Below are 12,980 nucleotides of genomic sequence, written 5' to 3'. Positions count from 1 at the left end.
TATTAAAGTATGAAAACCCCTTCCCTGTCATATACGCAGAGCAAGTTTTATTAACTTCATTTTCCAAATCAAGGAATGGAGGTGCATAGATTTTAAATTATTTACCAAACTCCCATTTACTAAGTGGCAATGGTGTGCTAGGCAGTATACCCTTGTTCCTTCATATGCTACCTTGTAAATCCTCACACCTTTGAGAAGTAAATGCTGTTCTCTCCATTCGAGGTGTTTTGGGGAGGTGAAGCAACTTATCCAAGGTTACATGGCTAAATCAGATCTCTGACTCCTGGGCCCATACTGTTTCTACTCTGTGGTGCTCTTTTCCTAAATCTTCATCTTTGAATGAAGCCTCACAGTCTAGCACACTAGAAAAAAATATAATCCTCTCCACTCAGTTCAGTGTTCATTCTCATAGACTCTGCTTCATACCAGAGTGTGACTTTTGGAAAGTTTACTTTTCCATGTGAAATTCAGCATGACATCTTGATGTATTTTTTTTTTCTTCTTCCCACCAGGCTCCAAACCAGGGCAAAGCATATAAGGTCAGTTAAAGGCTTCTTTGCTTGAATCCAAGTCTTTATAACTTTCTCAGCAGCATTTTAGGCTGCTGAGACATGTCTATCATAATATTCCCCTAGCACCATCTTCCAGCTCCAGCCATTCCCTCCTCCCAACCCCCCTTCTGTAGCAAATAGGCTTCATGTTGGGGGCCAGGTTATAATGCCTGGCACCCTGTCTTGACAAGGATTCTTAGGCCAATTCTGAGATTAGGGAGAGTATTGAGACCTATTACCAAAATCTAGCATGGGCTCAGAAGAAGGGAGCCACCCCACATTTCACACCTTTCACCACCTCTGCATGGTGAAGGCAAGGTTAGAGTCAGAACTGGATTTGAACCTCAGCTCTGCTTCCTATTATGTGGTGATCTTGAGCACAGTTTCTTCATCTGTAGAGTAATAATACCAACCTTGTAGGCTTGTACATTATGTAAACTACTTACCAAGTGCCTAGCATTTGGTAAATGGTAGATAACTTATTTTTTCCTTCCTTCATTCAAGATCCCCCTTAAATTAAACCTCGGGGATGTAACTTTTATTGGCAAGGGAGATTGGTTGAAGAGTCTCACCCACCACAAATCTCTTTTTATTAAGAGCTCTGTAAGTCTATAAATTAAGGAAATTGTAAACTAGAAGGGAAGCCTAGAGAGTGGCACTAGCCATTAGAGTCAGTGAACATATAGTCAGGCAATTTACCAGATCACTACCAGTGTAATATTATATATAAATAGGGTGGGCAAGTGAGAGAGAGAATGAGATGTCACTATTTTATTTGCTCTCTGTAGCACCTAGTATAGTTCAACATATGATCAGCCATGGAGAAGTAAGTCAATTTGGACCAAATGGAAGATACCTGTTAAAACTCAAAATGAATAATTTCCTCACAAGTTTTTCCTGGGTTTTTGTGTAGAGTGGTCATCACATTTTATTCTTGTTGGATACATAACCAAAGATTCTCTTTGTGGACAAGGGAAGAAAGACCAGGCTGCCACGCTCTTATTGAAGTTTGTGCTCCTTTAGACATCCAATTCCCTGTGAAGGATTTGTCATCTTTCCTGGGAACAAAAGTCAGAATCCAATTTTTAGGGCTGTACTCTGTGGGCCAGAAGTAGAAATCAAACCCCAAAGACCATGAATAAAGATGTGCCTTATTATAAGAGAGAGCTGTGATATGCCCTGGGAGAGAAGGTTCAACAATATTTCAGATACGTCATATGTGCAGGTGGATAACAAAGGAAAGAAATTCTCCCAGATTTGGGGCCCCTTGGGGAAGGAAAGGAACTCTCACAATGAAAGGGGATATTTTGTTCTTTTCCATAGCAGCAGATTGACTCCAATGGGAAAGATCTCAGACTCCAATAATGAAAGGTCTACCTGGCACTGGCCAATTTCTTTTGATACAGATCCCTGCCCCTTCCCTCTCTTATCCTTCTTTGTGTGACTGGATGTCAGCATAAGGGCAGACACCTCCTGTTCTCTGAGATAATCACCCAGGATTTCTGTCTTCATAATTCAGCTTTGGAGACATTCCACCTTGGGAAAACCAAGATATTCCCCTCTTGTTATTCACATCCTGGGTCATCTTTTACTTATACATTCCTAGCCCTAAATCTAGGGATTAGAATGGAAGTGGATGGCTGAAAATCATTGGATAATACCAGACCCTAAATGGAATTTCACTTTCCCAGTGGTATTTCACTTCTGACAGCCCTAGTCTATGCGCATGTTATTCCACCTCTAATATTACCATTGCCGAGCATTCTGCAGCTGCGTTGAAGTTATTCATTTATGTGGCTTGGGCCAGTTTCTGAGAAGCAGACAGAACTAGAGAGCAGAATAATCCATCAATATTAGATTTGAACAAAGGATATTCTGATCTTTTTGGACCTGTTGTCCCTCACAGTGCCAACATAGACAAAAAAAAAAACAGAATATAGAAATGACATAGATACAGGGCAGATAGAGAGCTCTAATTTTCAAGGAAGGGTCATGGTGATGGGGGAATCCCTCATGCTCATTGGCCTTAATATCTATTCCTTGGAGTGTTGTCTAATCAGTTTCCTTTATGTGTTATTTCTGTAGCTGGTTTTTGTTATTCTAACTTTTCAAAAAAATCATTCAACTAAAAACAGAACATTTTTCCCATTTTAGATGAGTTTTTTTAAACTTCTTAAAAATAACATTATATTTCATCATCCTGGTAGTATTTGGAAATGCATGTTTGACATAATTTATGAATTATATTTTTCCTCCTTAGAATAAGTGTGGAAGTGCTTCTTCCGTATGAAGTTGGTCTCATTATTTTGCTGACAGGGAGAAAGAAAGACTGTAGTTTACAGAAATGTTCATGTGAACACATATTTAATATGCATTTCCTCAAAGTTAGCTAAAGCAACTTTTCTGTGCTTCAATATACTACTAAAGTTAAGAAGATAATATCATTCATTTAAAAACATTAAATTGTGATTGAATTACTTTTAAAAATATAATGAAATTATATTTTACAATTTTGATTTCCTTTACAAAATAAGATCTTAAGTGAAGATCTGACTTCAACCTTTTTCCCAAATAGCTACAAATCACATAGCACCATTAAAAAAAAATGCCTTTTTCATATACTAAATTCTTTTCCTTGCAATATATTCTTATATATAAATTTTAAAATATCTATTCCATTCCATAGATCTCCTTCCTTACTAATCCCTGATCTCTTTACTAATTTCTAAGATCTCCTTACTAATTTCTAGGAATGTTTTAATAACTGTAGGGTTTATGGTATATCTTAATATATAGTAGGTCAAATACATGTCCTTTTATTATTCCAGTTTTTCAGAATATTCATGGTTTCTTCCAGATGGATGAATGTTAGAACAATTTTGTAAAGTTTCAAAATGATCTGCTAGGATTTTTTTTTATTAGGTTTTCATTAAACCCATAAGCTAGTTTAGGAAGAATAATTGTTTTTCCTATCCAGGATCATGGTAGGTCTTTTCCCATACTCAATTTAAAAGTATTTCTCTGTAAACTATATAATATTCTATATATGAGTCCAGTATATTTCATATTTAGTTATAGATTTCATAGATTTTTCTCTAAGGAATGTGGGGGTATAGGGAGAAACTATTAGCATTTCTTGAAATGTTCTAACTCTAGTTTTCTCATTCTTTTTACAATGCCACTTTCAATAATTAAAGCAGATTATTTAAGGACTTAATTATCAACCCATAGTAGAACAAACTATCCAATGCATATAAGGATCTCCAGATTATAGTACCATGAAGAACCAGTTTCCAACTTCTAAGATGCCAAATTAGATGTGTTTTTAGTTACCTGTCCAGAGCCTTTTAGCCAAGCAGGGTAGTAATTTTTTTTTCCTCCTAATTGTCTTGTGAATGCATAGCTGTTATCATCAATGACTATTTACTTCAGTTTCTTTGAGGGATAATCAGGAGGATTGGAGTACATTCAGCACCGTCAGCAACAAAAGTATGTTCCTTGATTACCCATCGCAGGCAATGGCATTACTGCACTGAAAACTTACGAGGTCCTCTCTTACACACCCGCCCGCGCTTAAACTCTTGATGCTCCAACAGTGTTACCCAGTTGTATGTTTTCTTCATTCCAAGTTTCATTCTCGCATCTCTCTGCACTCATCTCCTGCCAGTGTTCCCACAGTGATATCTTTCACCTTTCCTATGGCCAGAGTGATCTTCGTAAAACTCAGATCTGATCCTGACACTCCCTCGCTTGTTCAAACACAGGATAAATCCAACCAGTATAAATGAAGGAGGGCCTACCTATGTTTTATAATATTATGTTGGGTTCTAGTCACACAAAGATAAAAAGGGCCTGGACTTGTACCTAATTGTCAAGGAATAAAGGCCACATGTGTTAGTATTATTGTGGGTTGAGGTCGTTGCCCTGCATCCGTGTCCCAGCCGCAAGAAAGAATTCAAAGGCAGAGACACAATAGTAAAACAGAGTGAAAGTTTTATTTGAATACACTTCAAGGGGAGAGTGGGACAGAGTCAAGGTAGACAAAGGCCTCCATCCGTTGTGTGGGAGGCCTATATATTGCATTCTGGCTAGGAGGTACCTCTTTGATCGACAAGGTGGGGTTATTTGATTGACAGGTTCACCTGCATAGCCATCCCTCTCAGTGCGCATGTCCTTTCCTATGATGGCAGCGTGTTGTGGGCAGTTCTTAGTTTTGGTCCACTGCCCCCACATTGGGATCAGGTTGGGACCAGTTTCCTGGTCCTGATAGGCAAAGAAGTAATTTCCCTGTAAAGCCTTTGTCATGTTCACGTGGGACTTCCTACCCGGGCAGCTTTTCCTTGAATTTTATCTTCCCCTTCCCCCAGCTGCTCATGTCTATCTTTCAACCTCACAGCATCACAGGCTGGCTAGTGATGTGACCAGTCTGACCCCCGCCACTCCCTTCCCTGTCCCTTGACGTGCAGCCATGCTGGACTCCTGGGAACACATTCACCTTGACTCTCCCTTGCTTTGACCAGGCCGTGCCTATGCCTGGCCTGCTCTTCATGGCAAAATCCTGCCCTTTCTTCAATGCCAGATTCAATGTTACATGTGACATGAAGCTTTTCTCAATGCTTATCCCTCTTCTAACACCACAGGGGCAAGAGCCAACTGCCCCCTTCACGGCTCTCCCACAGCAGTTAGTTTGTGCTGGTGCTATATGGAGGAGATGTAATTTTGTACCCTCTCCCCAGGATATTTTAAAATTAGAAAACCTAGACAAATTTAGATATGAGTATCATCTTCAAAAAGAAATAAAGTACTTAAATATACTTACACGGGCTTTATTCCTCAAATAAGGAATGCTTCACCAAGACACTTGGAGAGCTCACTGCCTCAGAGTCTGTCTTCTCAGCTTTAGCGTGGTTGTTTCGCAGCACAGGCCCTGGGTCAGTCACCTCGGATACCTGCTCCAGCACCCTGTCCTGCAAATAGGCCATGAAATGCTCTCCTCCGTGAGAGGAAGCTAAGAGCAAAGGAGGTACCCAGGCCATTTTCTTTTTCTGATAAATATGGTAGTGTTGTCTCAAGGCAAAAATTGAACATATTTTTTGCATCTTAGAGTTGTATTGTACTTCTTGGCCTCAGTGAAAACAGCTTGGAATCAGATGAGATTTTAGAAATGGGGTTGAGTTTGGTCTGCATCAGCTCTATAAATTTGAGCAAAGTTATCCTCCACTAGTCTCAGCTTCCTCCACTGCAAACATATCTACCCACCAGCCTTGTTTTGTGGGTTATATGAAATTACACAGATAAACTGAAAAACATTTTATAATGAGAAAGCACTATGTCAGTGATATTTTCATAATGGTTATTTTTATATGCAAATGGAGACAGTTTTATATGAAATACTTCTATTTCAGAGATTTTAGAAATTATTTTGAGGAATAAAGCCCATGTAAGTATATTTAAGTACTTTATTTCTTTTTGAAGATGATACTCATATCTAAATTTGTCTAGGTTTTCTAATTGTTTAAAATATCCTGGGGAGTGGGTACAAAATTGCATCTCCTCCTCCTTGTTTTTGGGTGATCCTACTTCTAAGATCATCATCAGGTCTGCACCGCTTAGAGTAATTACGTGGTGGGGATGGTATGTTGATGCTAATCTGTTTTCATTCTCACTGTATTTCTCCGTTTTCCTCCTCTCCATTCAAGCAGATAGTGGTTGCATGCTGACTGACTCAGGGGTAGCGCATGGCAGGGTGGACAAGAGAAGGCCAGCCTTTCTGGCTTTTGAATTCCAAAGGGGCAATCCTAGACACAGGGCCAGAAATGGCGAGGAGGATGGAGCCATCTTCCTGAACTCAAGACATTGTCCTGGGTTGGGGAAAGGAGATGAGAAGAGAAAGAGCCATCCATGGGCTCCAGAAGCAGAGGGTACCTGTGCCCTGCTTCTAAGAAGTGCTACCAGGAGGGGTGGCACGGCCCCATTAAATGAGCTGTTTGGGGTGTCTGGAGATACTACTTCTCTAGTCAGTGGGGAAGTTAATAATCTCTATAATGGGATCAATAATATCCACCTCACCAAGCAAAGCAATTTTGGGAATTATAAGACATAACACATGTGAATGGCTGGTACTGAGTAGGTACTCAGTAAATATTATATTCCCTCCAAAACCCACTTACATTTTGGCCCTGCCCGTCAAACCAGTTCTATTCCTGATTACCACCATGCTCCATTTCCCAGTCTTGCTCCTAGAATGCTGAGTGGCACTGAAGAAAAAAAGATAAAATACAGATAAGAGCCAAGCTGCCTCCTTCTAAGCTCCGCCCTCTTTGGCCCTCCACCTCCTCCTGCTCCTCCTCCTGCTCTCCATCTCCCCTCTCCTCTCCTCTTCCTTCCTCCCTTCTCCTATCTCCTGCCCCTCCTTCCTCTTCAGGTTCTTTCATAAACTTCATTGTGATGCTAAGCGCAGTCCTGGTGGCCTTCCTGCAGTCTCTCACCCAGTCTGCAGACACTCAGTCCTCTCCCACCTCCCAGGAAAGCAGAGCCTCTGTTTGGGCAGCGCTCGGCCACCCCTTTGCCCTTGTGTCTGCCTGGCAAGAGTATACAGGGTAGGGCAGGGGTAGGGCCTTCCTGACAGAACACTGTCTGCCTTCCGAATGGAAGAGTTCTTTGGTTATAAAGCAGTGATTGAAGATGATTTCTGTCTGAAGAAAAGTTCCCTTTCAGGGTCTCAGGGTTGAAAGGAATATCTTAAAGAACTAAGATACTCCTTTTGATTTCCCGTGTCTGGGTCGCAACTCTCTCTGATAGTAACAGCAACCATGAGAGCACATGGCCTCAGAACATGTGGATGGGGAGCAGGAGGCAGGCAGGTAAATGACTTATTCACAGACTTGCAGTTTATGATGTCCTGTAGCATCTCTGAGACCTTGGGTGCTTCCCCCCAGCCCTTTGACTCTGGTGGAACCTCCAGGAACACAGGCAGGAGGGAATTTCTAGAAAGGCCTCACTGTGAGCTCAGCAGGGAGACAGGTCTGGTTCCCTTTTGAGCTGAGCATGCTTGTCAGATAACACTCAGTTCTCTACTTGGCTACTCCAGAAATGGTTGGATTTCTCTGTGTGGTTACTCAAGTTTCTACCTGCCAAAAGGTGTGGCAGCCTAGCATTGGGGCATATTTGATAATGCTTTGTACTTGTACAAATAAATTGGGTTTTCCCATACTCCCTTCAGAAGGAGCGGCCTGAGATTGTTCAAAGGCATCTCTAGAGTGGTCCTCCTTGGGGCAATGTTACCATTTATTTGTCTCCTAGCAGATCCTCAGAGTCCTTAGAGAATAGGAAAGGTGATAGATAAGTTTTGATCGTAGGCAAATCGATGTGGGAACCATCGGCATGGGCTTGGGAAGACAGATGTAGGCAGAATGCTGCACTGGGGCCCTGATTTCCAGATGGGGAAGGATGTGTGGGGTGCCGAAGTGTGATTACCTTCACCTTCGTATAGTTAACCTTCCAATAGCTATGGATAGGCTGTGATTGTGGCTGTGGACCTTCTCAGAAAGTAAGTTGTCCAGGGATTGGCCTGATCTGTGTCTCAGTTTGTTTATTTTAACCCTGGGGGTGGATATGGTTTACTTTACTTTGCAATATCTTTGTTCTTTCTGGTCCTTACAGATTCATGAAAGTGGCAGGAAGCACAGTGGATGCAGTTACCTGGCAACAGTAGGTATTCACCACTTTTGCTCTTATTATCAACTGCTGTGAAATGAAAGATAATTCATTGTCATGAGGTTTATAGCTGACATTTAGTAAGCTATAGTTCATCATCCAAGAAAAAAGTTAAAACTAACTGCACAGCTGTTTTTATATGCATGCTCTCTCATAGTGATATAATTTTGTTTCCAAAAACAAAACAAAAAAATGTGGACACATTTTGGAAAGCTCAGCTCTTACGTCCACTTTTATATTAATCTGTCATCAGTGAACAGGTAATGAGAATCTGAACACGCCACCATTTCTCCATAAGCTTTCCCTTGAGAATAAATTTCCTTAAGAGAAGAAATAGTTTTAATTACTCAAATACCATGTGAAAATAGAAACACTTCATTACATTAATGACAGTGCTCTTAATTACTGCAAAGGAAGTCACGAATATGAAGCAATTAAGGAACAAAGAATATGAAGAGAATGAAGCAGCTTCAAGAGAGGATAAACCCCGTTAGGAAGAAGTTTACAATGGCAAAGACCTGTTACAAGCAAAGCATCGCTTGACTTGTAAAGATAATTATCTGATATATAAATTTAAATTTTCTTTAAGCCTCTTTATGGTATTCATGCTGGAATGTCCAGCACCTCACAATATCTCACTGGTTTTATACTGGAACCCTGCCCTTCCTTTTTGTAAGAAGTCTATCCCATAGCATCTTTCAAATCACCTTCATCCAATGTGGTGCTCACAGCTCAGACGTGCACCTCCATGCTGGGCTCTCATAGCTGTCAATGATAGCCATCTTTCCTGTTACTCTAACTCCACTTGCCTAGCACATTTATTCCTCTTATCTATCTTCCATATTAAGTGGGCCATAGTATCCCTTGGGATTTATGACAGTTGTGAAAGAAAGAGAAGTGGCTGACGTTTTTGCTAAGTACCCCAAAAGGATTTTTCGTGGTTGACAATCAGTAACTTCAAACATAATGGAAAATATTTTATTCTACATTTACATGCTTCAGTTCTCTAAACAAGAAGTCTCAAATGTTTCCAGAAATTCTTACCCTCTTTCATTTGTTTTTGTGAGTCATAGATTAAGTCTGAGGATCTTGTCATTTCCTTGCTTAACACCCCTCAGTGCCTGCCCTTTGCCCTGAGACCAAAAGCCAAACTCTCCACTCTGGTCTATAAGACCCTTTGTATTTGGCCTCTGCTACCTTCTGATGACATCTGGTGCCACTCTGCCCTTACTTATTCTGTCCTGACACACTGGCGGTCTTTCAGTTCTTAGAGGGTTCATATGCATATCTGCTGCAGGATCTTTGTATGTGCTATTCCCTTTGCCTGGAATGTTGTTCTCCCTATTTTTTTTGTGTGCCTGGCTCCTCCTCATCTCTTAAGACTTAACTTACGTGTATGTCCTCTCCTTCGAGAGGACTCACCTAATGACCCAATCTAAAACACGTTCCCCATTTAATTATCTTTCTTAGCCCTTCTTCTCATAGTAATTGTCATAACTTACAATTACTATTTTTTGCTCATAACTTGTTTTTGTAATTTGTTTTTCTTCCCCCGGAATAGCACTTATCCAATTCAACAAGTGCTTATTTAGACAGTTCATTATTGGGCATTTAATATGGGGGAAAATAATAACAATAATAATAATAACAATGTGGCAGGAATGTTACAAACCTTTATAACTGGTTTTTACAACAACCAAATGAGGTTGGGAATATTTTTATCTCTACTTTCTACAAGATACAGGAAGTTGCAGAAAATACGAAGATTACACAGAAAGTGGCAGATTTTGGCCTTGGAATTGGGTGCGTCTGACTGGAAGGGATGTTCTCTTAATTGTTACTGCTTCACTTAACAAGATAGTGATCCTTTACTAAAAGTATTATATTCTAGTGTGGAAATTAAAATCCTTTTCAGTGTCCTCACCAAAAAACTATCTGGATAATGTAGCATAAGAGGTGAAGCTTGAAGAATTTATTTTGTTTGTAGGGAGAAATAATGAGATCAGTATATGAAAATTATTGGGTAAGAATGTAAGGCTTGCCCAATTGTCACAGTTTACAGGAAGGGATCAGAGAATATTTTTCTTCCCTATTTATGCACTCTCCATAGCAAAAATAGAATGAAGTGAGCACAATATTTTTTTTCTTTCTTTTTCCCCACCCTTGTCCCTCCCTTCCCACCCATCCTCCCCAGTCCCTTTCCCTTTGGTAACTATTAGTCCATTCTTGAGTTCTGTGATTCTCCTGCGAGCACAGTATTTTTTACAATGGAGAAATATATTTTTATAAATACATTTGCTTATTAGCTATTTAAAAATATTGGCCTTCTCTCAAGATAAATATCATGTTTTGCAACTACTCTAAAAATACCCCTCAAAGCAGGCAAGGGGTTGTGTTTCTTTTGGCTCCAGGATTAGCACTTATTTGGGGACAACCAGTAGCACCTGGAATCTACCATTTATCCCTTCCAGCCATAGTTTTCAGTTAGGACTTGGAATAGTCATGGAACAATTCCAGGAAAACTGGCCAGGAGGACTTAGTGAAAATTAAAGCCAAATGCCATATTTTTCTAACTCCAAGAAATGCTGAGGTGAATTTCTTAATAATGTAAAGAAAATCAACAGTCATTTTCTGAAAAGGAAAAAAAGAAGTAATATGGAATTTATCAATATATCCATACATATAGTTAGCCAGAAGAGTCAATTCAGTACTGGGTTGTTGAGCTTGGTGCTTGAATAACCAGAGCTCCGAGTCTGAAGTTATAAATAAATAAATCTGTATAGTTAAGACTATTTTGATTTTGAAGTTAAAGCTCTGGGATTTTGAAGACCAAGATATATCACTTAGTGATCAGTCCTGCCTACCAACCCAAACAGAAAGCCCAGCAAGCGTTAGTGAGATGAAGTTCCAATTATAGGAATGGTGAAGTAGCTTGTAACAGATATCAATGATAAATCTGGACTAAAAAATACACACACAAACACACACACACACACAGACACACACACACACACTGGAGAGTGACCAAAAGGCAGCAAAAACTAGAGGAAGTTATTCAGTTCTTGAAAGAACTAAATGGTACTGGTGAGATCTATGGTTACTTAAGATAATCCACGCTTTATAAGGTGGCTAGAACACAAATGAAATACAGTCTTATTGTTTTGAGGTATCAGAAAGAGTCAGAAATCTTAAAAACAAGAAACTATGGAACAAAACATCATACAATATGCATACGAAGTTTCCTCAGATCTTTGCCTAATCCCTGAAATGTGCATTTTCAAGGGATATTCCAAGGGGCTGGTAGAAAACACCAGCTGGGAGCCTGGAAAAGTTGAGCAGAGATTTCAGCTGCTGTCTGTCACATGAGGAACAGAGATTACAATTTGAATCTCATAGATTTATAGGGAGTTGATAAACACCTTGTACTTTCCAGTGAAAACTGAAAGAGTTATGTCTCAGGAGTAAAGTCTATGTTCCAGGACTAAAGATTTTCCCTAAGTCTAATGTATAACCAAAACAGATTCACCCTAATCAAGTGTAAACTAAAGCTGTCACAAGAACAAGATGATCAGCCATTCAACCAGCTTGCTGCTAGATCCAAAACCAACACTCTTCTGTCTTTTCAACATATTATCTACACTTCCCAGTATACAATTTAAAAATTACTAGAAATGCAGAGAAACAGGAAAATGCACCCATGGCCAAGGTAATGAGCAATAAATAGAAACCCTGAGATGACTCATAATAGAATTAGCCAGCAAGGATTTAAAGAAGCTATTGTAAATATATTCAAATAATTAAGGGGAAAATGTCTGTATTGACTAAATATGGGGATACATAGGTAAATATCAAGTCATAGCAATGATATATAAATTTATATATGAAAGAACCAAATGAAATTCTTAAAAAAAAAAAAACACAGAATAACTGAAATGAAAAGCCCACTGGATGGGCTTAGCAAACGATTGGAAACTACAGAAGAAAGAGTTGGTGAACATGCATACAGATACTATAAGTTATATAATTAAAGAACAAAGAAAAAAATACTGGGAAGAAAATGACCAAGTTTCAACAACTTCATTGCCAGTATCAAGTGGTCTTGTTAGCATATGTCTAATTAGAGACCAGAGGACAAGAGAGGAAGAAAGGAGCGGAAAGCTTTTTTTAAAGAAACTAAAGCTGAACTTCCACATTTGGTGAGAAACATTAACCTATAGAGCCTTGCAAGAAGCTATGCAAATCCTAAGATGGATAAATACAAGGAAAATCACACCTGGGCACATCATGGTCAAATAGCAGAGAACAAAAGATGAGGAGAAAATCTCCAAAGTATTCAGACAAAAATGGCACTTTATATACAGCAAAGAAAGACACACATGATGGCTAACTTGACATCAGAAGCAATGGAAGATAGAAAGCAATGGAACAACATCTTCAAAGTGCTAAAGAAAAGTCAAGCTAAAATTCTGTACCTAGCAAAAATAATCTTTAAAAATGAAAGTGAAATCAGGATGTTTTTGATAAACAAAAGTTGGTAGATGTGCTACAAGAAATACTAAAGGAAGTTCTTCAGACAGAAAGGCAGTAACATTAGAAGGAAACCTGGATCTCAAAAAATAATGAAACATCCTGGAAATGGTAAATTTGTAGATAAATATAAAAGGCTACTTTTTCTCTGAATTAAAAAAAAACAAATGCAAAAATGGAACATTG

General features: G+C 39.3%; 1 protein-coding gene across 1 annotated transcript in view; it reads left to right on the top strand.

Annotated features, from left to right (window-relative positions):
- The window catches only part of HPSE2 (heparanase 2 (inactive)), a 678,034-nt gene that overhangs the window by 480,474 nt on the left and 184,580 nt on the right, over positions 1-12,980 (top strand). The window contains exon 6 of the mRNA XM_036886477.2: positions 8,214-8,261. Coding sequence (XP_036742372.1) covers positions 8,214-8,261 — 48 coding nt within the window. The remainder of the gene's footprint in view (positions 1-8,213; positions 8,262-12,980) is intronic.

This window comes from Manis pentadactyla, chromosome 8 (assembly GCF_030020395.1).
Source record: "Manis pentadactyla isolate mManPen7 chromosome 8, mManPen7.hap1, whole genome shotgun sequence".
Classification (NCBI taxonomy): domain Eukaryota; kingdom Metazoa; phylum Chordata; class Mammalia; order Pholidota; family Manidae; genus Manis; species Manis pentadactyla.
The sequence above is the reverse complement of the archived record's forward strand: the minus strand, read 5'-3'. Positions and strand labels throughout refer to the sequence as shown.